The following is a 24,734-nucleotide window of genomic DNA, read 5'->3' on the forward strand; positions in this document are numbered from 1 at the left end:
CGAATGTGTGGTCCCTGGAGCTGAGCTGAATTGCCCAGGAGCAAAAAGCAGATCATGCTTTTCTTTCTTTCTTTCTTTCTTTTTTTGGAAAGAGGGAAGTGGTTGTTGAAACAAAGCCTCTGATCGTTTGCGGATCGGGGAGAGAGATAAGGGACGCTAGAGATAAAGGAGGTATATAATGTTGTAGTTGGCTACTTTTTAAAAATAACTGCTTTTTAAAGACTTATATTCAAAAGCAGGGTTTTTAAAAATAAAATAAACAAGATTTATATTTAAATAGAGTTTCTAACCGTGTTTATAGGACACCGGCAAGAGGGAAAATATGACATCTGCACAGCATATATTGGGGAGCTGGAGAATGTAACGTGTGTGTCTGTGTGTGTAATTTATATTCTTATTTATATACATTACATCAATTATTTTGCCAAGTTTTAACATTATCAATTTCAACTCCCTTTTCCCCCTCTTTCTGCGGTTCCTTACATTTATTTTTGTCCTTTCCTGCATACTCCAAATTGTCTGAACTTATTCTTTTATTTATCCATTCTAATATCTCTCTCTCTCTTTTTTTTAACTGCAGGTTTTTACAATAATCCTGCCAGTGTCTTAATCTGTTTACAGTTTGTTTGTAAATATTCAATAAACTACTTCCATTCCTTTCTAAAAATTTTGTTGCCTTGATTTCTTATTCTTCCAGTAAGTTTTGCCATTTCTGCGCACTCCATTAGTTTCTGTATCCAATCTTCTTTCGTCAGCACCTCTTCATCTTTCCATTTTTGGGTAAATAACATTCTTGCAGTTGTAGTTGCATACATAAATAAATTTCTATATTGTTTGAGTAGTTCTAATCCTATAATTCCAAAGAAAAAAGCTTCTGGGGGGTTTTATGGTCATCTTAAACATATTTTTCAATTCATTATATATAATTTCCCAGTAAGCTTTAACCTTATTACAAGACCGCCACATGTGAAAAAGGTACCTTCTTTCTCTTTACATTTCCAACAAGTATTTGACTTTGATTTGTACATTTTTGCCAATCTACTAGGAGTTAGGTACCATTTATATAGCATTTTCATATAATTTTCTCTTAAATTATAACATGCTGTAAATATTATATCCATGTTCCACAATCGTTCCCATGCTTCCATTTCTATATTATGACCAACATCTATTGCCCAGTGTATCATTGAAAATTTCACTTGTTCATCCTTTAGTCTCCCATTCCAATAACATCTTGTACATTTCAGACATCACTTTAACACTACAATTTAACAGGTCTCTTTCTAATTGGGATAGTTGTTCCCCAAACCCCTACTTCATATCCTTTTTAAATATTTCGTTCAAATGATGATATTGTAATCATGTTATTAACATTCCAGGTAGATTCTTAAACTCTTTTAAGTTAAATTCTCCACCGTCATCTTTAATTAAATTTCTATAAGTTACCCAACTTTCCGTCATATTTTTCTTTTTTACAGCTATGGCCTCAAAAGGTGAAAGCCAAAGTGGTGTTTTATAACTAGTATGTATATTAATAAAATACTTTTTTCAGTCCTTTGCTACTAACTGCAAAAAACCCCCCGAAGGTTTAATAAATCTCCAATAGGCCTCAGATAGGCCATCTACAACCCACCAACATCAGTGTCCAAATCTATTTTCTGCACAGAAAACTTCAAAGGGGAATATGTGTACAACACAAATTGCCTTATTTCATCTCAATCACATTTACATCCAAAATCAAATAAAGTTTCATTTTTTATTTATAGCAGTGCATATCAAAGCCTTCTGTTGTAACAGAATGCAAAGAGAATGTTTTCACTGTTAAACTTTCCCATCCCAGAAACCTTTTTATTTAATTTGCTTTATTTTTATTTATTTAGCACAATACAGCAGGTTGGGTAAAGATCTTACTCAGCATCTTTCACTAGTCAGAGTAGATAATAACAGGAAAAATGGATCAAATGTCATGGTAATCCATAGTTTATGATTTACTAGGAATGTTTCTATGGCTCCTGTGATTTACTCCACTGCTAGTGTGGAGAATTAACTATGATCCCTGGCTTAGTGTTACATCTGAACTGAGGATCATGGTTTGTTCCACTCATAACAAACCGCATTTAGTAACCCAAGAACAAACCTTCATGGTTTGTTTGGTGTGAAACAAATCAGAAGTCCTCATTCAGACTAATTGCTAAGCCAGGATCATGGTTTGTTGCTCCTGCTCTCATTACAGGAGGTGCAAAATGGGAGCCATACGCATGTTTAAAGTAAACCATTTACCATTAACATTGGTTTACTCTGATGTATGGACACTCCCATATTGGAACAGCTTCATTTGTTCATTTGCTTGGTGAGTGAAAAAAAATTGGATCAGTGAGGGTTTTTAACTGTTTTGGCCTACAGATTCAAGGAGGATGCACAGCGGTCCTATTACAGCCATTCAAAGAACATATGGTGAGGGGAGCTAAAGTGGCCAGAGAGTGCAGGGCTGTGCATAACATCACCCAATATCCCCTACTGACCTGATTAGTTCCAGCATCAACCTTCTTGCTTTGAGCAGGAAGGACTGAAGGCATATTCTCATCTGAATATGCTTACGATCAGAAGCATAACCTGGGTTTCCTAATGCTGTAACATTATAAAGGTAAAGGGACCCCTGACCATTAGGTCCAGTCGTGACCAACTCTGGGGTTGCAGTGCTCATCTCGCTTTATTGGCCGAGGGAGCCAGCGTACAGCTTCCGGGTCATGTGGCCAGCATGACTAAGCCGCTTCTGGCGAACCAGAGCAGCGCACGGAAACACTGTTTACCTTCCCGCCGGAGTGGTACCTATTTATCTACTTGCACTCTGACGTGCTTTTGAACTGCTAGCTTGGCAGGAGCAGGGACCGAGCAATGGGAGCTCACCTCGTTGCGGGGATTCAAACCGCCGACCTTCTGATTGGCAAGTCGTAGGCTCAGTGGTTTAACCCACAGCGCCACCTGCATCCCTCTCCTGTAACATTATAGGCGTGTGGAAAAGATCACATTTCAAACCTTCTACCCAATATGCAAAGGCACAAGGCTGCAGTTGGAAAGGATGGGGACACTGGAGGCAGGGATTGCATGTGTTTCAACATAGCCTTCCCATGTGTTTATGCACAAACTGATATTTCTGAACTAGCCTTATTTGAGCTCAGAAAAATACTCTCAGAGAGATTAAAACTCCCCTTATTCACATACAAAGCCTCTCCTAGCATTACCTTTCATAATGGTGCTCAGTCTTGGTAATTGCTTGATAGTTATTAAAATGACTCTGCTGCATAATTTTAAAAAACGTTGTTGTTTTTTTAAAAAAGGGTTCAAACACAAATGTAATCTATGTTATATGCTCTCTGACTCATATATCCTGGGCTCTGAAATACAGATATTATGCAAATATAATCAGAGCTGCCAAGTATTACAAACAAGTTGAATACTTGTCATAAATGCAAAAAAGAAAAGAAAAAGGTTTTTCATCATAACCAGATTTAGTAACAAGAGTTTGAAGTCGGTTTACAAACACTTATTAAGCTTGCTGGTTTAATCATGATCCTGCCTGTGCATGATAGGAAGTCCATCCTAAGCAGATGGGCAGTTACCAAGATTGGGAAGTAAGATTGGTTTTCATCAGCCAGTTGAAGGCTGCTGGTACATACAAACAAAACTAATATCTAGAATACTAGGAAAACATATATGTGTAATGGATGTGTTTACCAATGGTTAGGTCTTACCCATAATTTATCAAATTTTGATTAAAGTTTGTTAGAATGTGTATGCTTTTTAATTCTTATCTACCTTTTACTCATTTCTGCTTATATTTATAGCCATTAATATATCCCCCCGTGGTACAATGTTCCAAAATAGAAACAGCAGTGGGAATCCCACAACAAAACAGCACAATTCATAACAGAAGGGGGGGACGGGACAATTCTTTGAATATTTGAGGTAACTAAAATATATAAGCACTTACTTTGGTAGAGTTTTCAAGTGATTCTCTCGTAATTCCAATATTCGTAATTTAACAAGTCTAAAAGTATCAAAATTTAAAAGTATAAGTTCAAATTAGGAAGTCATTAAACATATACAAGAATTGCTAATAAGCTATTTGTTTTAACATAAATTATGCTAGCCATATATTTGCATAAAATTTATCCAATTCACCTGGCCAACCTCTAATGAGAATCATAGCCATATATCTGTAGCTGAAATTATTTTTTGCAGATTATTTACTTAAGACAAATATGCTGACTTTTAATATTCAGTAGATATTTGCGGTTCTAGAATTTTATCTAACTTCATGACAGTGTACATCAGCTGTGATTGCCGGCTGTGCTCTTCTGGAAGATCCTGACAAACCACAGAGAACCAATTAACAAGCATAAATGCAGAATGTTGAAATAAATGTTGCTATAAATGACGGTTTATAAGGTTTATTCATTTCATAGCAAACAGAATAAAAAAAAGAACATCTTACACATGATTCAAGACATCATATATTTTAGAGAATTGTAGAAAATCAATCAATGAATTTTGTTTCTGTCAGCTAAAATAATGAAATCTACAAGAAAGGATTCCGACTAAACATCAGGAAGAACTTTCTGACAGGAAGAGCTGTTAGGCAGTAGAACAGACTCCAATGAGAGGTGGTACTCTCTCCTTCCTTAGAGGTTTTTAAGCAGAGCTTGAATGGCCATTTGTCATGTATGATCTAGTGGAGATTCCTGAATTGTAGAGGGTTGGACTAGCTGACCCTCATTGTCTCTTCCAACTCTATAATTCTATGATTCTATTAAAAGAGAAAATTAAGATAAGAAGAGGCCTCCTATGGGACACAAGAAAAGAGAAACTATTCTAATGCTCTCTTCAAGGATCCCAGCAAAACATATTCCCACAATGTTTGTAATTTTTGATAAGGATAAATACACTTGTCATCCTCTAGAGAGCAAACAATGTAATTTCATATGAAATATGCAAATACTTCCTGTGTGAATCACACACAGTTGATTCTCACATAACCACTGACAGCCTAAGGCTCTCACTATGTATCTAAAGCAAAATAAACTGATCTGCTTAAAGAAGCTAAACTACAATTTGGAAAGCTATTAAAACTATGTAATGCATTATTATCTGGAAGAGCTAGAAGAGCTTTCGTTTGCTCATATTATTTTAACATTCATATAACTTGAACAATTCAAGCAAATTCGCACCACGTTATTATTTTTCCCCTGACGAACAAGCCAATACACTTTAGAAGTCTCTATGGCTTTATGGGTTAACGCCTCCCCTGAAATAGAACAGGAAACAACAAAAATAATAATGTGGCAATGTCAAAATCCCACTCCACATTAGTCTAACTTTTATTATTGCAAGATCCAGGTGGTATGCTAAAAGAATGCTACTACATTAGTTTAGGTAACTAAGGTGTCTAAAAGCTAGAAACACACCCTCAAATAACTCCACTGGTAGATAAAAAATGTAGAAAGTACATTGAGAAAGCAAATTATATTAGATGCTATGAGTCAGAGCTGATCCATACATTAAAGCAAAACAGAAGTGTGAGCAACTTTCAAATTGTCGTTTGTTACTTTTGCTGTAATATTTAAGCGGAACCTGAGTATCTCACCTGAAATGAGTTAAAGTGGAAAATCTGCAATCAAAGGGCTTGTTCCCATTGTGTCAAACCATGGTTTGCAGTTACATGCAAAAGCAATTGTTAACGAATGTTAACAGTTTAAAAGCAATAGGCAGCAAGTTGCCTACTTGTTCTCACATATATTTATTTTACAAGTCAGGAAACACTGCTGTTTCTTCTCATCCCCAGGAAAAAAATGCCCCATCACATTTCAACAGACCTCAGTGTCCAAACCACACTGAAATACATTTACTGGCAAATTTTATTCCATCTTTATGTTGACTGTTGTAGCAGCAGGAGCAGTCAGTGGGTCAGGGTGGTGCTGTGGTGATGGCCTCCCAATAATGGCGTCACTGTAATTTACTGGGTGAAGGGGTGGTGCCAAAGTCAGGACAGCATGGGCACATTGGCGGAAACACCTGACTGGCTCTACTGGTGTGTGTCCCCCCACCTTGCCCCCCTCACTGCACAGTTAAGTAGCGGTACTGCCCCACTCCTGGTGTTGTTGATTAAAGACTGGGTCTCAGCAGTCTACTGTATAGCCTGTTGGTGTGGGGGTTTAAGCTCTGATGTCATTCAGCTCAGAATTATCCCTCTTCCATCTCTATCAATCTCTCATTACAATAGTAGTAGGATCTCTTTCTCCAAGTCAGGTTACCCTAAGAAACACCAATTAAGTCTTCAATCATATAGGGTATACAACTGGATTTACTTCTGAGTAGACATGATTGCACTTCTAATTCAGAAAGAAAGTGTTATCATAGCTATCAAAAAGTAAAAACTAGAATGATAGTTTGTAAACTATCAAAGAATCATAGAACTGTAGAGCTGGAAGTGACCCCAAGGGTCATCTAGTCCAATCTCCTATAATGTAGGAATCTCAGCTAAATCATCCATGACAGGTGGTCATCCAATCTCTGTTTAAAAACCTCCAGAAAGTTCTCCGTAATATGTTTAGTCAGAATCTCTTTTCTTGTAACTTGAATCCTTTGGTTCACGTCCTACCCTCTTGTAGCAGGAGAAAACAAGCTTGCTTGATCTTCCATGCGACAGTCCTTCAGATATTTGATGATGGCTACCATATTTCCTCTTAGTCTCCTCCTCCTCCTTGGCTAAAAACACCCAACTCCCTCAATCAAAAAATTAAAATCCACATGCTTTTTCATAAAAGGGAAGTGTCACAATTTGTGCTTACCTTCCAAAGTTAGCTGGAAGAAATTCCAGAAAGGCATCATTTAGGTAGAGCTGGGTCAGGTTTAAAAGCTGCGTAAAGCCATCTGGGAGCCTAAAAAACAAGTTAAAGCTTTAGCTTTCATACTGTTGTTACTATGGGAACAATATAAGTAAGTCCCTGCAGATACATACCCTAACTCACACCTTCATTGCTATACAGTGAATAGATAAAATATATTGAGCTGCTTCTTAGATCTAACATTTTGCCATCTATTGCAGCAAATGATACACTATCTTGCTCTTTTAGGTTGATATTTATGCACCTAACTATTTAATATTACATCATCCCATTAATTTGTCTGTGTAAGCTTTCTGGTAGTGGATTTAATTTTGAAATTACAAGCAAATTATATCAATGACACTTTTTACAACCTCTGGAATTAAACATTATTTTTACTGTTACCAAGAGAACATACCATTTTATGCAGAATGAGTACCATGCTCTATCTATGAAATGTGCTGCCATCCCCACCCCACCCCCACCCATAAATGACCATAATAATTCTTATTTGGGTTGTGTGTTACATCTTCTTTGAATTTGTGTAATTGAATGACGGAGCACTTCTTGCCTGTGAGAGGTGGCAAGGTCTCCCCAGAGTCTTGTGATAGGGCTATCATGGCCAGAACAGCTGGGATCCCCTGGCAATGCCGACAGTAGTCTGAGGAGAAGGCCAGTGATATCTGCCCCAGGGAGATGCATGGATCATGCAAAGTGAGCCAGGTCAACACCAAGACAATGAGAAAACCCAACAGGGTTGCCAGATGAAATTTCAAGTTCTTCTGGTGGCCCAGCAATTAATTCCAAAAAGAAGTGAAGTGACTGCATGGGTGACAACACCTGACACCAGCACCGCCTCCCTTGGGACAATGGTCTCCTTAGTGAGCAGCTTGTTGAGCTTCCACAACTATATCTCGAGCTGTTTGACAAAGTCTCAGTCCATAAAGTCGCTGGCTGCTCTGAGTTGATCACGACTCAAGTGGGTACCCCTTTCCCTCAACAGGAGATGCAGAACATCGGGTAAGATAGCTGGTTTGGGCAGCAGTGGCATCTCAGGGACTCCATGGGAGGTCCACATTTCTTCTTTGGTCCCAGCTCCTAGACTTGTAAAAGAGCTAGAATTGGGAGTTTTCCGGTGCTAGTGTCTTGACAACCACTTTGACGGGACATGCCGTCAAATAATGACCCATCTTTCCACAGTGGTCTTTGCTCTTTATTATCCTCTGTCAGCATGGGCTGTGCCTCTACAATCTGCATGAGCTCCTCCGCTGATGCTGAAGGAGTTTCCATGCTGGATGGGAAGTACGTGCAAGACCGGTACTCTAGGCCTGAGGGAAACTCTCCCCCTTCAGTTAAGAACTTTAACTCACAACTCCATTTCTGTCAGTTCTCAAGGTGTAGTTCACATCGGCACATAAGGCAAGTTACAAGTCAGCTGTGTCACCTGTGGCTGTCAGGCCACTGAGGAGTGAGAGAGGGGTGGGACACTTCTCTATTATCCCACCTGGGCATTTCCCATGGTCTAATTCTCCAACCCCAGAACACTGGGTTCTTCCAGAGATCAGATACCTTTTGAGGCTCAGAGGGGGCAGCTTATAACCTACTGTGACTCACTCTCTGAGCTCCTCCCATTGCTCCTCCAGACTTAACCACCCACTCCGTGATACTTTCACAGGGCTCCTGACACCCACCCTGGAAAGAACAAGTTAGTACTGCTTCCCATACAGTGGTTGATCCAATTGTCATGTCATTTATTGTTACCTACGCTCCTCCCTTGGCAACCCCAGGCATCCTGTGACAAGACCCATGAAAGAGGAACACAAAGCAGATTAAGATTCTTCTGCGAATCAGATGAGTTCGGAGACAGTTTAGTCCTGGGAAAGTGGATGGTGTTTTAAACAGCTTTATTTTGCTCCGAAGGGAGTATAGTGGGTTTGTGTAACTTTTGCATGGCATATCTTCCCCACCTCCCAAAAAGTTCATTTTTTATGTTTTGGTAAACTTTAGAACATGCTTCATAAACATGGTGTACTCCAGAGGTCAGCAAACTTTTTCAGCAGGTGGGCAGTCCACTGTCCCTCAGACCTTGTGGGGGCCAGACTATATTTTTTGGGGAAAATGAACGAATTCCTATGCCCCACAAATAACCCAGAGATGCATTTTAAATAAAAGCACACATTCTACTCATGTAAAAACACAGTGATTCCTGGACCGTCCATGGGCCGGATTCAGAAGGCGATTGGGCCAGATCAGGCCCCCGGGCCTTAGTTTGCCATGGTGTACTCTCTCTCTCTTAATTATAACACCCTTGCACTTAGAAGCTTTAATACATTGCTATCCTAAGAGATCCCAAGAAATTTTGGAAGCTAAATAATTTATCCCTTGTCTGGCGACAGCTGTTATTTAAAGTGGGAGACTGGACTGAACAGATGGGTACACTCTGTATTATCAGGGAACACCCTGCCCTCAGACAGAAAGGGACCCATGGTGGCTGGGAGGTGGCCATCACAATCAGCAATGTGAATTGATCTATGAAAAAAATGCAGCCAATGCAGCTCTTTCAGCACTGGCTTACTATGATCCACATGGACAGCACTGGCTGGCAAATAGGCTACCACATGGATCAATTCACACCCATGTGGATTCCTAAGGCAGAGTTTACCTTTCTCAAAATTTTGAGCAAGATAAATCAATGGTCTGACTTGGTAAAAGAAACTTATCCATGTTCCTAAAAAGTGCTGGAAAATGGTTTTTATAAACTGGGAGCTTATCGTCTTCCTCATATTGGGTTCTCCATGGCATCAGCCTTCATACCCTCTTCAATAACCCTAAAAACTTACAATATTGAAATTTTGTTTGTGTATGTTTTTATAGAAATAAATCCTAATTGAAAATAAAAATACAATATAGAAAACTAAATCAGTACAATTCTTAAAATGTGTCCACCTTTTTTCCTAGCAGTCACTGCAGAATTTGCTGTAAGGCTATTTTACACTTCACTCAATTTCTTGAAGAATGTTTATTGCTCAGATAATAATAATAATAATAATAATAATAATAATAATAATAATAATAATAATTATTATTTGTACCCCGCCCATCTGGCTGGGTTTCCCCAGCCACTCTGGGCGGCTTCCATAGAAACCAAAAATACACTAGATAAGCCTTGGCGTCCAGCCCGCTTCGGTTGCGCAGTTCTGCTGGGCCTCCGGACTTCAAAGGCCACATTCCAAAGGCTCTGAGCAAACGCAGAGATAAGCACAGCGGCCAGAGATAGCTGCAAGCTCCAATGCGTTCTTCAGTGTGCTTAAATAAAATCCACTCAGGATCTTAGCAGCTAGAAGCAGTTTTTATTTACAGCAGACTATCCATTGTCTATCACAGCGAACAGCATCGTGAGGTGAAAACACGTCCTCTCTCCTCAAAAGCGAAAGTAGAGAGAAAAAACAAAGGCTGGAGACTCTCGGATATGACGTGTCTCCCCCCCTCCTCCCAATTTGTAGGCAGGGCGTACACTCTGAGCTGTTTAACCAGGAAGCTCAGGTTCTCCTCACATTTCTTGTTGTTTAGTTGTTTAGTCGTTTAGTTGTGTCCGACTCTTCGTGACCCCATGGACCAGAGCACGCCAGGCACTCCTGTCTTCCACTGCCTCCTGCAGTTTGGTCAAAAATTTCTTACATAGCTTCATTATAACCAAATGACAATTCCATCCATGTGTTATACCTTCACTTTACATTACATACATTAATATGCAAACCACTGAACATATATAAGAGGAAACATTTAACTTCATTGACAGATACTCACTTAGAAATAGGATTGACACTGGCTTCAATTATTGTTAAACACTTACAGCACTTTATATTTTCTGGGAAATCTTGGATCCCTAAAAAGAGAACAAAGATGTATGTTATCAGGGAAGGAATACAACAAATGATTGGTCTTTAAAGTACCTAAACTCTCATTTTAGTCCTAAGCAGATCACAATTCCACACATTGTAGTAATTATATCTGAGCTTTTTAAAAATTATGGGTATGGCTAGGATTGAAAGAACTCTATCAGCATGTGGAAGAACTTCTGTTGAGGGATCATATCTAACCATTTCCCTCTAAATGCCATCCTTTATACTTCATTGGAAGTCTGTTTGAAATAAAGTATTGTGCCTTGCAAAAGTAACTACTAAGCTATAATGCCTTTGAGCATGAGCAAATAAAGTTCCTGTTTTGTTTTAAACATGCCTCATCCTTGCTTCTTCTGGGTGAGGGCTGAGTGTTCACGGGTTCCCCTTCACCTATATATAACATCTTGTTGCTGGTAAACAAATACACTACCACAAACAGTCAGTACCAAAACCTCTGCTGTGGGAATACAGGGATGTATACAGGGATGCCAATAACACACCCTAAACAGCATCCATTTTACCCAGCAATTAATAAATTGCTTTAATCTAGAATTTAGCTAGATTATTTAATGATGTAATAATGAAGAAACTTTCTAAAGTCTAATAATCCAAGGAACTTCAGTCAAACGGCTCTTGACTGGGTGGTTGCAAGACTGTGGTCTTCTTGGCCATGAGAAGCTGAATGAGGACTGAAAAAGCAATATATGATTGAAAAATGAAGAAGAGAGCTAATTGAAAGCACACTGCAATGTTACAGGATCAGCTGGTGTTAATACATAACTACCTACAACTGCAAATTATGTGCCAATAACAGAAAGATCCCTGCTGTTCTTAAGACGTTAGTAAAGGAAGAAGAGTGCTCTGGCGGGTGCTACTGCCTTTGCTTGTACTTGTATTAATATTGTCTTTCTTCTTAGCCCATGACTCATCACTGGAACTTACTTATGTTAATTTTTTTATTACGCATGTCAAGGTTATAGCCTGTGGATGTTTATTCTGAAAATGAAATAGAGTAAATCATCTGAGAGGTGGATAAAATGCAAAGGAAGTCACCAAGCAATGACACAGAAAAACAAAGTATCAAAGCTGAATTTATCACCCAAGGACTAGGAGACTGTCCTTATTCAAGGACTCCTTGTCTTTGAAAAGGAACAAACTTTTCTAGCAATGTTTTTTTTTTTTTTAATCTCCTAGCAAACACCTTTAGGTACATAGGACAGCTTGAATATATAGCACCACCTTATCCCCACCTTCTCTTCAGGTAAAGCAACCATATTACTCTTGCTGCAGGTGTATTTTGCACATTATCAGGCAGGAAGACAAACATGGCACAATTGTTGCAGGTCACTGCAGTAGCTCCCTCACAGTCCATGTCTCTTGGTCCTACATACATTGTGAGTCAGCACTCCAGGCTTTCCCCTCAGACTCCTCTGCTAAACGTCCCTGTTTACAAGTCTTTGTCATGAGAGCTTCTTCACATGCTGGATTTCTTCCTGTAGTGTTCATATTAAAAGTGCAGCACAGAGGTGTAATGATGGGCAGATACAAACAAGTCACAGCTGACAAATTGGCTTCATGTTGGCAATTATCAGAAATATGGCTGAAGGTTGGCCGGATGTAACCAGATGGCGCTCTTGCCTCCGCTCCTATGGCTTGTGTTCAAAACAGCTGCTGTGCTAAAATGGTGGCGCCCATGAGGCGGCAGCAATCCATCACAGCACCAACATCTACCTTGGAATAATTTTTTTCTTTTCATTTTGCTGCTGCCGCCCTGATGCTGAGCAAGCTCTTTCCCTGTTATAGATGTGGGTCCCAATCATGATTTTCATGATTCCTTGAGTTGATCCTGAGTGCTGAAGGGAATGGCTGGCTCAGAAGTAAGTTCTATAATGGGCAACACCAAGAGGCAAGAGGAGAAAGCTGACCGCCAATATCAACCCCTGGACTGAATGGACATAAGAAGGCAGAGGTGGGCTGAGTAAGGTTAGTGGGGCACTGCCCACTTGTCCTCATGGACTAACCTTCACTATTATCTTTTATAAAATATGTTTTTATAAAAATCTGTAGAAGAAGGTGGAGGTTGTCTAAATATGAGTAGATGTAGAAGCCCTGGAGGCAGAGGTGAGATACCAGTGCAACCATTACCTTTGTGGAGACTCCTGGAGATGAGGCCAATCTGAATGGGAGGGCTCTGAATTGGTAATGGTATGGGCCAATGAAGAATAGAAGACATTCCTGGTACTTTGGATGTCATGAAGTCGTTGAGATGAAGGAGGCTAAGGATTCCGGTCAGAATTTTTTGTAGATCACCCAGCAATAGAAATATTTCAGACTGAGAACTGCTCTCCAGACTTTGTGGTCTTTTGGGGGAACTACAAACATGATCAAGTAAATGTCTAATGCGTATTCTTTGGCGGTTCTATTGCTGCCATCTTGATGAGATGTTGTGTGAACAGGTGTGTGAATTTGAGCTTATTTCTACGGTTTAGCATGTCATAACCATACAATTGAAATAACTAAAATATGACATGAGGTTCTCCATCATGAACCTTGCTTGACCCTGGTACCACCCTGATCTCAAGTGTCCTGAAAATATATCATACCCTGTAAAGACCGTACATGTAAAACTAGCTACCATTAAAATCTACTTAACATTCTGAATGGATGCTTTCAAGCTAATGGTGGTACAGGAGGCAGACAAAGAGATAGTCTGGTTCAGTTAATCACTTACTATGATTACAGTTTTTCTTTCACCTTTTGTTAAAGCAAAACACAGAGGGGGAAGCAAACAGGATAGCCAATTTTAGTCATTTTCTCACTAGGAAATTAAGAGTTCTTCCAAACTCTTGATTTGAAAGATGGACAAAGTGAGAGTGGGCAAGCACATATTCATAATTTTGCTAGACCTTGTAAGTCTAGCAAAATATCTCAAAACTTTCATTGTTGTGTGTATGAATACATGTGAGTGTTTAGACATGCATGTGGGTTCATGATACATGTGTAACAGCTAGACACAGTCTCTCACAATCTAGCAACTGGAGGGTGAAGCAGAGAGGGATGATGGGATGAACCAAGGTTGAGGGCAGTTTCCGGGGTTCTTGGGCGGGGAGCACTGGTTCAAGGAAAGATGCTGTGGAGAGGTTGACTTTGAAAGCAGCACCTGCTTCCCACTGTTGAAGCCACAACGCTTTGTGTGCTACAACACTTCCTGCCATGGAGCATTCATGGTGGCTTCCGCTGCCGTCCTAGATATCTTCAGTAAGGTGTTGCGGATGCATGCAGGATCCTGTTATGGAGTAGTGAGAAGATCCTTCACCCATTACTTGAGATGGTTTAGCAAACATAGATGCTGCAGAAGATGCATGGATAGACAGTGCTATTGCATCATGAATAGGCCTAAGGGCAAAATCCAGTCACCTGTCAGAGGTATCATTTAACTAAGCATCTCCATCCTTTGGTAACAAGTTCTGATTTGACCTTTGATAGGGTCTTTAAGAGGTCCATGAAATCTGTATCCAGTGTGTAATGCTTATTAGCAAAGGTGTGCTGACTTCCTGAATTGCATGGGAGCATTCCACTTCAATTTAGTGACTTTTTTGATAACCACTGGAGTGGGGACAAGTTGGCTGAGGGTCTACAGTGGCAGGAAGGGTCTGCACAGTGTCTGTTTTCTGCTGATTTTGAAAACAAGCCTAGAGTGGCTAGGACACAGCGTAACAGTGGCATGTAGTGAGCATCTTGAAACATCTTGTCTGGTTGAGGTTCTTTAATTACAGACCCTTTACTCCATTCATCATCAACTGGTTCTGTCAAGGTGAACGGATATAAAACCGTGGGCTGGGAGGTTTGGGCATGCATGGAGTCATCTCTGTATTGACAGATGAAAAAAAGGATTAAGCAAACATGGAGCAAAAAAAATGAAGAGGGGCCAGTCTATTTCCTGTAAAAGCTACTGGTGCCATTGTCCTCTAGAGGCACAAGTAAGCCCAATGCAGTGATGATACACTGGCAAGTGAAATAAGCTGAGAAAGTTTACATTAAACTGGCTCTAAAATAAAGCAAGCATTGATCGTTGCAGAAGAGAGACGATTTTACAAAAATAAAAATAGCTGCAGCCCTAAAGGTGCACTGAACATAACATAATGTTCATTGTAATGATACATCCTGTGCATTATGTAACACTTCTATTCTGACACCATTAGACAAGCAGAGTGCCCAAATAGGTAGCAGCAAAAATTAAAGAGAATCAATTATGTGCTTTGGTGTCAGAATATATCCCTTTGAGGTTTTGTTCTGCTCATGAAACTCCCCTGGGCACTTAGAAATTGCTTAGCTTTAGTCAAGTCCTATTTTGAAGACTATATTAAGCTAAAGTCTACACAGCACACAGTTCTTCCTTCCTCTTGGATACCAATCGTGCCTGATGGCCATTGCAGAACTAGTCAGATTCTGCAGGAAGGCACTGAGCATGGAAACACCTAGAAGTTCCTCACATGTTTCCAAATTACACCTATTGTGAGGTGGAAAAAAAGTACAGTCATGATCTAAAGTAAGCATATGAAGCATTATGGTAGCTATGTTTTATAATTCTAGAAAAGATATAGAATTCTGTAATTAACAGTTTGTACAGAACGAAACATTGTTTCCTGGCATCTTAAATACTGGATATACAGTATCAGCAAGGATATATAGGCAAGGACATTTAATAAACTGGCTAATGCTTACAGATGTTCTCATCTCTCTCCCTCCCCCCCCCCCAAAAAAACACTTTAACAAGACTGGAGGAAATATTCCCTCTCCTTCTGGTTGGTATAAAGGTCAGAGTGCTTGTTTCTCTGGAGGGAGCGGGTGGCACCGTGGTCTAAACCACTGAGCCTCTTGGTCTTGCTGATCAGAAGGTTGGCGGTTCGTATCTGCACGATGGGGTGAGCTCCTGTTGCTCTGTCCCAGCTGCTGCCAAGCTTGCAGTTCGAAAGCATGCCAGTGCAAGTAGACAAATAGGTACGGCTGCAACAGGAAGGTAAACAGCGTTTCCATGTGCTCTGGCTTCTGTCTCGGTGTTCCGTTGCACCAGAAGCAGTTTAGTCATGCTGGCCACATGACCCGGAGAGCTGTTGTGGACAAACGCCGGCTCCCTCGGCCTGAAAGCGACATGAGCGTTGCAACCCCACAGTCACCTTTGACTGCACTTAACTGTCCAGGGGTCCTTTACCTGTTTTTTGTTTGTTTGTTTTGACCTTTCACACATAATGCAAAACACATGAGCATGGATGTTTCAAGAACATGATCATGGCTTGTGTTACTCCCCTAATTTTCCTGCTGCTGGGTGCTACGAACTAAGTCATAGCTTTACTTTGTGTGCTATCCTAAATGTCTTGTCCAGACAAACTCAAGAACAAACCTTGATTACCACTCATTATTTGTCTCACTGTAATGCAAAATTTTTGTCGGACAGCATTGAGGAGAATTATTTAAGCTAACCAAAGTTTCCAGCTCAGGCACAAACTCTAGCTGGTTTAAACCAAGAGGCATATACTGTACTTCCAATCACTGCTGATTTTAATGCTGTATTTTTATACTGCTGTAACCCGGACCTAATGGTGAAAGGTGCGTAAGAAATTCTAATAATAATATTAGGAATAAACTGTTCTTCAGGGTAACTGAGAATTCTTTTAATGCTGTCAAAAACAATACATGAGAAAAAGGGTCTGAAAAGAAATTAATATTTTTAGCATTCTTTCCATCTCAAACCCTGGTTTAACAAATGATAAAAATGTGGCATTTCCCCATGTGCTGATTTTACTTTATAATTAGAAATAGACATAGATGTTCATTATCAATCCATCCTACTATTGATACACACACTGCTCTCCATGTACATGGTCCTGGTTCACATGACTCAGCAAGCTTCAGTTAATCTAAAATGGTGACTCCCACATTATGCAACTGCCCAATTTGGCCCCCGTGCTTTAAATTTTTAAGTGGATTATAGAAACTCATTCATATCAGGTAGCCTTCTTCTAAACAAGGCCTTGGTTGATAGAGAGGTATTTTAAGATGAACAGCTTTTCATTATCTGATTTTTTTTTACATTGTTGCTTTACTTGTTATTACTGCTCCATTATTTTTTTTAAATTGCTGTTAGTGCTGCTGCTATTTTAAGTCTTTTATTATTATGTTTGTATGCTCCAAAAGCTGCCTTGAGTGGGCTGGGGGCAAAAGGTAACTGATAAATTACTTTATAAATAAGCATGGTAAAGGTAACTCTTACTTCAACCTTTCCATTGGTTTAAGTTTGTGATTCTATGATAAATGAAAAGGAATGGACAGACATTTTTCCTTACCATTTTTACTGATGTCAAGTTCTTTGAGATTCACTAAACTGGCAATGCTGGTTGGCAGGCTTGAAAGGTCATTGTCTGGGATACTCAGTTTACGCAGAGCTTGACAGTTGAATAATTGCTGCAAAAACGAGAGAAAATTGGTTATGATCCTTGCTTTAAATTTTGGTCTAGTGTTAACATTTAGAGGCAATAAAATAAAGCACATTTGCTCATGGCCAGTAAGACCCAGTGTACATGAGGTTGATCTCTAAAGAGCAGCAGAACATGCTCCCTTTACATGTCCCTCCCAAGAGTGAATCCTTCAGCTCCCAGGGAAACTCAGTGACAGAACACCTGTTTTGTACACAGAAGTCCCATGTTCAATCCCTAGCATTTCCAGATGGGCTTGCTGTCTGAAACCTTGGAGAATTGCTGCAAAGTAGTGTAGAACTGAGCTATACGCAGCTCAGTATAAGACAGCTTCGTACGTTCAGTTGCAGATTAGAGATACAGACTTCTAATGGGAGTGATTAGAAACAACAGGCCTACCAATTACAGAAAAACTGGCACACAAATGATTAGAGGAGTGAATGATCTTAGAGACCTAAGAATAAGATATTGTGCTGGTATACTATGAAACTTAGGTGACAATAAATCTGTTCTCCTTGTAAGATTTTGAAACCATCTCTTCACTTTTTCTGATATGTTTATAAAACTAAAAAGGGAGCAGAACTATAATTCAATGTGACCATAGTCCACAATGTTAAAATGCAAACAATGTGTAATTAATACTAGTGCTAAAATGCTGGTGAACAAACTATGGACTAACAAAACTCACTTTTAAAAAGCATTCAGTGTGAATTAGCATAGCTACCTCATATTTTATGATGGGCCCGATCATCTATTAGCAAAGGACAAAATAAAAATATTGCTCCAGAAAGTCTGAGAGCTACTATACAGAAACCATTAATTTGGGCTGGTGAATGAAGTAGCTTAATGCAAGCCAATTTACGCTAAGAAAAGAGTTCCTTTTGGAATAATTCTGTCATCTGCTTTTCACTTTGAAAGAAATGGCAAGTAATGGCAACAATGAGGCAGAGTGAGAAATGCACTCACAAAGGAATCAAATTACTTTGAAGAGCCTTTTAAGATATACATTTTCTCAGGAAATCTTATTTAACTCTAAGAAATTATGATGGCATTGAACATTAAGACTCTAATGGGCATAACCAACATGCAATATGTACTTATTTCTTTTACACAGGAATTCATATGCTGCTAACTGCTGAGCTTTAGGTCACCCATCTATTTTGTAGTTTTTCAGAATCCTAGCTGCACAAAAAAAAGTTCCCAAGGGCTCATAGACTATAGAACAGGCTTCCTCAACCTTGGACTACAACTCCCATGATCCCTAGCTAGCAGGACCAGTGCTCAGGTATGATGGGAATTGTAGTCTCAAAACATCTGGAGGGCCAAGGTTGAGGAGCCTACAATAGAAGAAGCATTTGGATCTAGAATTTAAGATTATGCTCTCTGCTTTAATAAAAAGAAATAGCTCAATGGACAAACTATGTTATAGCTTGTTGAGATTTGGTGTATGGACTATGTAAATGACCTCACTGGCATAAGAAAACATATTTTATAATCAGTGTAGTGGTTCCACAGAATGAGAAGCATAGAATTAAGTTCATGTACATTTTTATGGGTACAGCTAAGGTAACTAAAAGTTGCAAGTTTTCAAACTACATGCTCTTAGCATAAGTGTTCAAAACGGAGAGGCGATGAGCTTGAAAAGTTATTTTTATTGATATCAATGCAAATCTCAGCTAGATGAATTAAGAAAAAGGCAACATTATTGTAGCATGAATCCTGGGGGCAGGGAATGCCTTTTAACCTGCATTGTAACATCCTGGCAATTTTGCCACAGTTGCTGTCCTGGATCAAGTGAGGAGAGGGTCTAATCTGTCTACTATCTACAGATAAACAAGCTATATTACAGCACTGCCAAAGTTATATTATAGCCCTCAAGTACCTTTCATTGTGAAGCTAAGATGGTGCATTCATATCTTACAGGAAAAAATGTAATGTAATGTTCTCAGGTTCATTATTAAATGGAAGGTGTCAGCATATTCAACAGCATTTTCTATAAAGACTTCATAGATTATCACATATTTTAATGAGGTGCTGTACTTCTCACTCAACTATCTATTACGCACAAAATTATATTGTGATGTACTTGTGGCCACATGTTAAAATTCAATGCTAGAATCTCTTTTTAAAATGTGATAGTCGAGATGACACATTTTGTGTTCTACACACACACGCATCTAGAAAGTGGAATCCCTTTTTTAAAAAAGTCTCTTTAAATTATTATTAAATAGTAACCATACATTATGATTAAAATGAAGCAATAACTCTGAACTATCTACCGACAAATTGACCTCTATCACACACCATTTCATCTCTATGAGGCAGAAAAATATGATTTGGTATCTGGAGTCTTCTCTATCAACAGATACATACAGCTGAGTAAATGACTCACTTCTCTATATCACTTTTCCTCCAACCCCCTGGAGAGTATAACTAAATTGCTTCTCCAGTTATAAACAATTGCCCGGTGGAGTGAATAAACCACTGCACTGAGCATCCAAATTTGGCTAAAGAGGCAAGAAAAGGGGAGATAGTTTAGCAATAGAACAATACAGAGTTGGCAACATCTACCCAAGTCAAGCAGTTTTAAGTTCCTCCACTGAAGTCAATGAGACTTAATAATTTGGAATGAAGGATATTGTGTAGCTTTTGCTAGAGTGTAAATTTAAAGATTCGGCTCCATATAAAACAAGGGCCACTGCAGAGGTTGTTCCCTCCCAAACAGATGCTACTTACGGTACATGGTAAGAACTAACAAACTGGCATTTGGTAATGTGATACTGGGGCACTAAGCACTACAACAGCAATATGCAATAACGATGCCACAAAAAGAAGTGCTTTTCACGCACGTGTAAACTTTCCAAAGCTCATCCAGTCCTCAAAAATGGAAGTTGCTTTGTGCTATGTTTCCCAGTGAGGGTGTGTCTGTGTTTTCCTCCCATTCATTCTCTTGCAAAATTCCTCTAAAGCTATGAAAAGGACATGGACAGCAAATCTCAAATGTTAAGAGATTTGAGGCACTATGGTGATATGAATATACAGGTGAGCTGTACGCGTCAACAAAATATCCATTTGCTATCCAGCTTTCACTTGTGCTTTCCACAAACCTGTCCCCTTCCTCAAGTCCTTCAGTATTTGCAGAAAGAAGCAAGAATTTTTCTCATTTGCACCGTGACTTGGAGCAGATAAGGAACTGCAGCTGTTCTTGTACTATTTCTTCTCTTAACTCACTTGTGTTAAGAGTTGGGGGATATTTTGCTCTCTCCTAAACCCTCTGCGTGCTTTCAAGGCCTTGGCAAGGTGCTATTCTGTTTGCACTGCAGTTTGGAGAAGATAAGAAATAGCAAGAGGCTTCTTCTCAAAACAAGTGACAGAAGGAACTGCATCTCTCCAAGCCCACAGGTAAACACAGAGGCTTGGGAGATAGGCAAGCACCTCTGTCATTTGCACTGCATGGAAAAGGGAAAAGACAGACAGACAGAAAATACATTGTTTCTTGCTGTTTCTGCAGTACAAATGACTTGGTGGGGGAGGGATGTGTGTGTGTTAGCCATCCTTCACACTAGAGGAAAGGTGAAGTTGTGGGAATCTAGTCAGTGAATGGCTTCAAATGTTATGTTTTGAGACGGAAGGGAAAGGAAAGAGAAAGTACAAATTCCTTTACTCACACTTCCTATGTAATGATCAAAGCAGTGAGCAGTACTGTTAGCTGGTAATGAGGAGTGCAAGCTTATGTCAGATCTGAGTTTTCACATCTATTGATGGAAGAGAGCAACTGTGAAGTACGTAGATATTATAACAGAAAGGAGACTTTTACTCTCTTGCTGCTATGACTGTCAGTCAGGGTAAGCAAGGGCTTCTCAGGTAGACTGCCACCACATTCACCTTCTATTCCCTCTAACCCAGGCTAGAAATGAAACCTGAAGTTACTTGATCTGTGTACCCCAGCGGCAGCAGCAAACACCATGGGATACAGGCAAGGAATGCACAATACTGTATAATAGTGCCATGCCACAAATTTTCTCATTTACACATTATAGGAACAGATGTGAAAATGTAAAATAGGGTTCACCATGTCTAGGTCTCTAGCCTACAAAAAAATAAATATTTTCTTCATTTTAAGCAAATGACACATCATTAATATACCCATGAGCTTAGAATTTGTTGTGACTTAATTCTAGCACATTCTAGATAATTCCCAATGCATATTTCTTGAATAACATGGCATTAATAAAGGAATTTCAATTCATACACTTGGAAGGACCAAATCCACAGACCTCTTTGTCTGTTTGCAGAGCTGAAAGCAGTATTTTCTAAAAGTAGGAAAATGTGTAATTAATTGACACAGTGAGAATATTTAGAACTCTAAATACTTGAACTCAGCAGTTTGTTTATGCCAATTTCCCTTTTTATACCGAGAGTTCCAAGCAGACCTTAAATGTTCATTCAGCAAGGCAACTGCATTTGTGTATTAGAGAAAGAACAGAGTTTACCTTAGGTAGCTCTTCAATTTGATTGGCATCTAGATAAAGCTCCTCCAATGTCCGTTCAAAGTTAAAAACTTCCTTTGGCACCTGCTGAAGGCTGCAGTGGGAGTAATCGAGCACTGAGATAATTTCTTCTTCCCCTCGAAAACATCGGCATGGCACCAGGCGACCAATAATTTTCCTTTTGGTTGTCATCTCCAAACACTGAACTAAAAGATAAAATATAGAAGAGAAATTGATTTCCAAAATCATTGTTTCTGTTGTTAGAAAAATACCTAGTGAACATTAAATAGCATGTTTCTATATAATTGGTAAATGCTAGAAATTATTGGTATAAATGCAATTAGGTTTTTATAATTAAATATTATTAATACTATAGCTGATATATAGTATAAAATCCATAAAGTATTTATAGTATTTACCATATAAATGCTTAGCACATAGTATCAATATCAGGTTTCTATATTTAATGTTAAAGTCTTTTCTAACTAGGTTAGTTTTTTATACAGTATACAAGCGAAAGTATATTTCGTCAGAATCCTCCACATGCCCACAATAATATGTTTAATCCATGCAATTTTTTTTCTTGCATTTAAGGAAGCACCCACACCTAAGCAGTTATATTGACTGAACTTGATAAACATTATCTGCTCCACTTTCCATTGTTCTATAAAACATCAATAATTTTAACATGGCTTAAAATTGTAATCTGGTTGCTGGTTATAGGTCACTACATTTTCTTACCATGGGAATCTGTTTTAAAGTCTTCCAGATCAAAGCCCCAAACCACCACCTAATTGTGCATTCTGGTGAAGAACACCAGATACCTCAAGGCGAAAGGATGAATGGGGGGACGGGGACGCTGCTATATAACAGTGAATCAGTCAACACTACAATTTAGGTCCTCTGTTCTAGCTCACAAACGCAAATACAGTTTACACACAATGCTTTTAAATTGCTTTTAGTGTTGTTGACTGCTTTGCTATGCTTTGTGATCTAGTAGTATATTAATACTTTTATGAATAAACAAATAATAATCAAAGAAAGCCCACTAAGGTAATGGGACTTTCCCCCATCTCCTCCCCCCATGCAACCCACACTTTCCCCCCTCCTGTGGAGGAGAGTCCAAAATAGCATGGGGGGGAGGGAGAGCAGAAGGGAGATTGTTCAATCTAGCCTTAGAGCAACACTGAATTACATCCACTGTGTGCCCTGAACTAAACCCAAAATATACATTGCACAATTATAATATATTTGGAGGTTTTTTGGTTGTTACCTACTTTTAGTCTAAACTGATCAGAGCAAGCAAACACACAAACTCTATTCATTATATCAAGCTCATTCAACAATTATTTGCAGAACTGTAAGGACCCTACTTCCAGTGGCTACTTTGCATTCATCTCTAAATATTTAAGTCAAAAAATAAATACATAATTTAATATTCAAACACACAACCTCGCCAGGGGTGGGGGTGTCTGCTCTCCCAGGTATCACGGAATAACCCCACCACTTGGCCTTCCATCATACATGTCATCTCTTTCATCAGTACCACACCGACGTGCATTTATTCGTGCAAGGTTCAATGTCTTTCCATCAAACCTGCTGAACCACAGATTTTCCAATGGTTTGGTGTCTCCACTGTGCGTGTGTGACGGGGAAACTGTTGAATCTCTTTCACATATAATGTTCAACTGTCCCCTACATAGCATAACCAGGGCTAAATTCCTGGGTCCTGCTTTACTGCGCTTGGTTGGCAGGCCTGTTGAGTCACACGCCGCACTGCTTTTGCAGGATACAGATCCTTCTGTAACTCTGCAGGTGGCGAGATTTCTGAATGCGGTTATCTCACACTCAAAAACCACCAAAAAAAAACAACAACATCAAAACTAATTGGACTGTTATGTTGAGAGTGCATGTCGGAGTTCGTCTTTAGTTTTCCTTTTCTGTGATCCATCCCTTGGAGCTCTCCTGGCCCCAAGCCGTCACTTGGCTCTGCTCAATGACCCACCCTTGCATCGTGGTGTTCACCTTCTGTTGTCGGATATATCTGTTTTTATGTCCCTGTGTTTTTATGTTTGTACATATTTTATGGGCTAATAGCCGTAAATAAATAAATAAAAAATAATATTCAAACTCTTAGGGAAAAGGGACTTGAACAGAAAAGCTGGAAAAGCTTTTAATTTCCCTAGCAAGGACCATGGTTTCCAATGGGAAAACGTAAGTGCAAGGAAGCATATGATGACACAGAAGCATATGATAGCACAACAGTAATTGAAAATAACAAAAAAAAAATCTTAAATATCTGTGTACATTATTGGAAAAGAGAATGCTCAGTTGGCACAATCCAGAGTATAAATGAACTCTGATTTCTCTCTCTCCATACAAAGTTATCCTAATAATTTAATTTAATAATTTAATTTTGTAACATTTGAGCCACGTGAACGAAAGGTACATGGCACTTATGAGTCCTTTTCTCCACCACATCTCATAATCTACCTTTTAGACAAAATAGCTATAACGTAGAAGAGAGTTCGAAAGGGGGGGGGGATCCATCAGGCATGGATGGGCATACAGTATTTGCATAAACTACTAAATATTTATTTATTACTAGAACCTTGAAATTTACCAACCAGTGTAAGGTGCAAAATGGTGTCTCATTATTATGAGCAGTGAAACACTTAGAAATAAAGAAGAGGCTTCCCCCAATAAGCATTGATTGAGTTAAATAATTTATTTTCGATACCGGAAGTGGGTTCGCTGTTCTTTCACACAAAAACCCACTTTTGGTTTTCATTGTTTCAACAGCTTCATTGGAAAAGCCTCATTTTCGCTATTGTAAAAAACTGAGAATCAGAAACATCATAACTCACTCAGGGATTTGCAAGTAGATTCCAGTTTACCTTCTGCCCCCACCCCCTTGCTAACAGTGCCCTTAGGTCTTTTGCCATTCCCCTGAATTCTGGGCATGCATCAGCCTCTTTGCTGTAT

General features: G+C 39.2%; 1 protein-coding gene and 1 long non-coding RNA gene across 17 annotated transcripts in view; one reads left to right on the plus strand and one right to left on the minus strand.

The window, feature by feature from the left end:
* Positions 1-24,734, minus strand: part of LRRC7 (leucine rich repeat containing 7) — a 194,600-nt gene that overhangs the window by 108,880 nt on the left and 60,986 nt on the right. For all 15 annotated transcript variants that reach the window (XR_014549706.1, XM_083620903.1, XM_083620895.1 and 12 more), the window contains 5 exons: positions 21,753-21,955; positions 17,131-17,248; positions 10,692-10,770; positions 6,849-6,938; positions 3,992-4,048 (listed from right to left, as the gene is read on the minus strand). Coding sequence is in view for 14 of the 15 variants with exons in the window: in XM_083620903.1 (XP_083477029.1) it covers positions 3,992-4,048; positions 6,849-6,938; positions 10,692-10,770; positions 17,131-17,248; positions 21,753-21,955 (547 nt within the window). In the remaining variant the exon portion in view is untranslated. The remainder of the gene's footprint in view (positions 1-3,991; positions 4,049-6,848; positions 6,939-10,691; positions 10,771-17,130; positions 17,249-21,752; positions 21,956-24,734) is intronic.
* The window catches only part of LOC310765698, a 63,111-nt gene continuing 45,895 nt past the window's right edge, over positions 7,519-24,734 (plus strand). Inside the window, exons 1-2 of one of the 2 annotated variants that reach the window (XR_014549746.1) lie at positions 7,519-7,904; positions 12,590-12,769. This is a non-coding gene — a long non-coding RNA (uncharacterized lncRNA). The remainder of the gene's footprint in view (positions 7,905-12,589; positions 12,770-24,734) is intronic. The other variant, XR_014549747.1, reaches the window with a different exon arrangement.

This window comes from Podarcis filfolensis (assembly GCF_964270895.1).
Source record: "Podarcis filfolensis genome assembly, chromosome: 6".
Lineage (NCBI taxonomy): Eukaryota > Metazoa > Chordata > Lepidosauria > Squamata > Lacertidae > Podarcis > Podarcis filfolensis.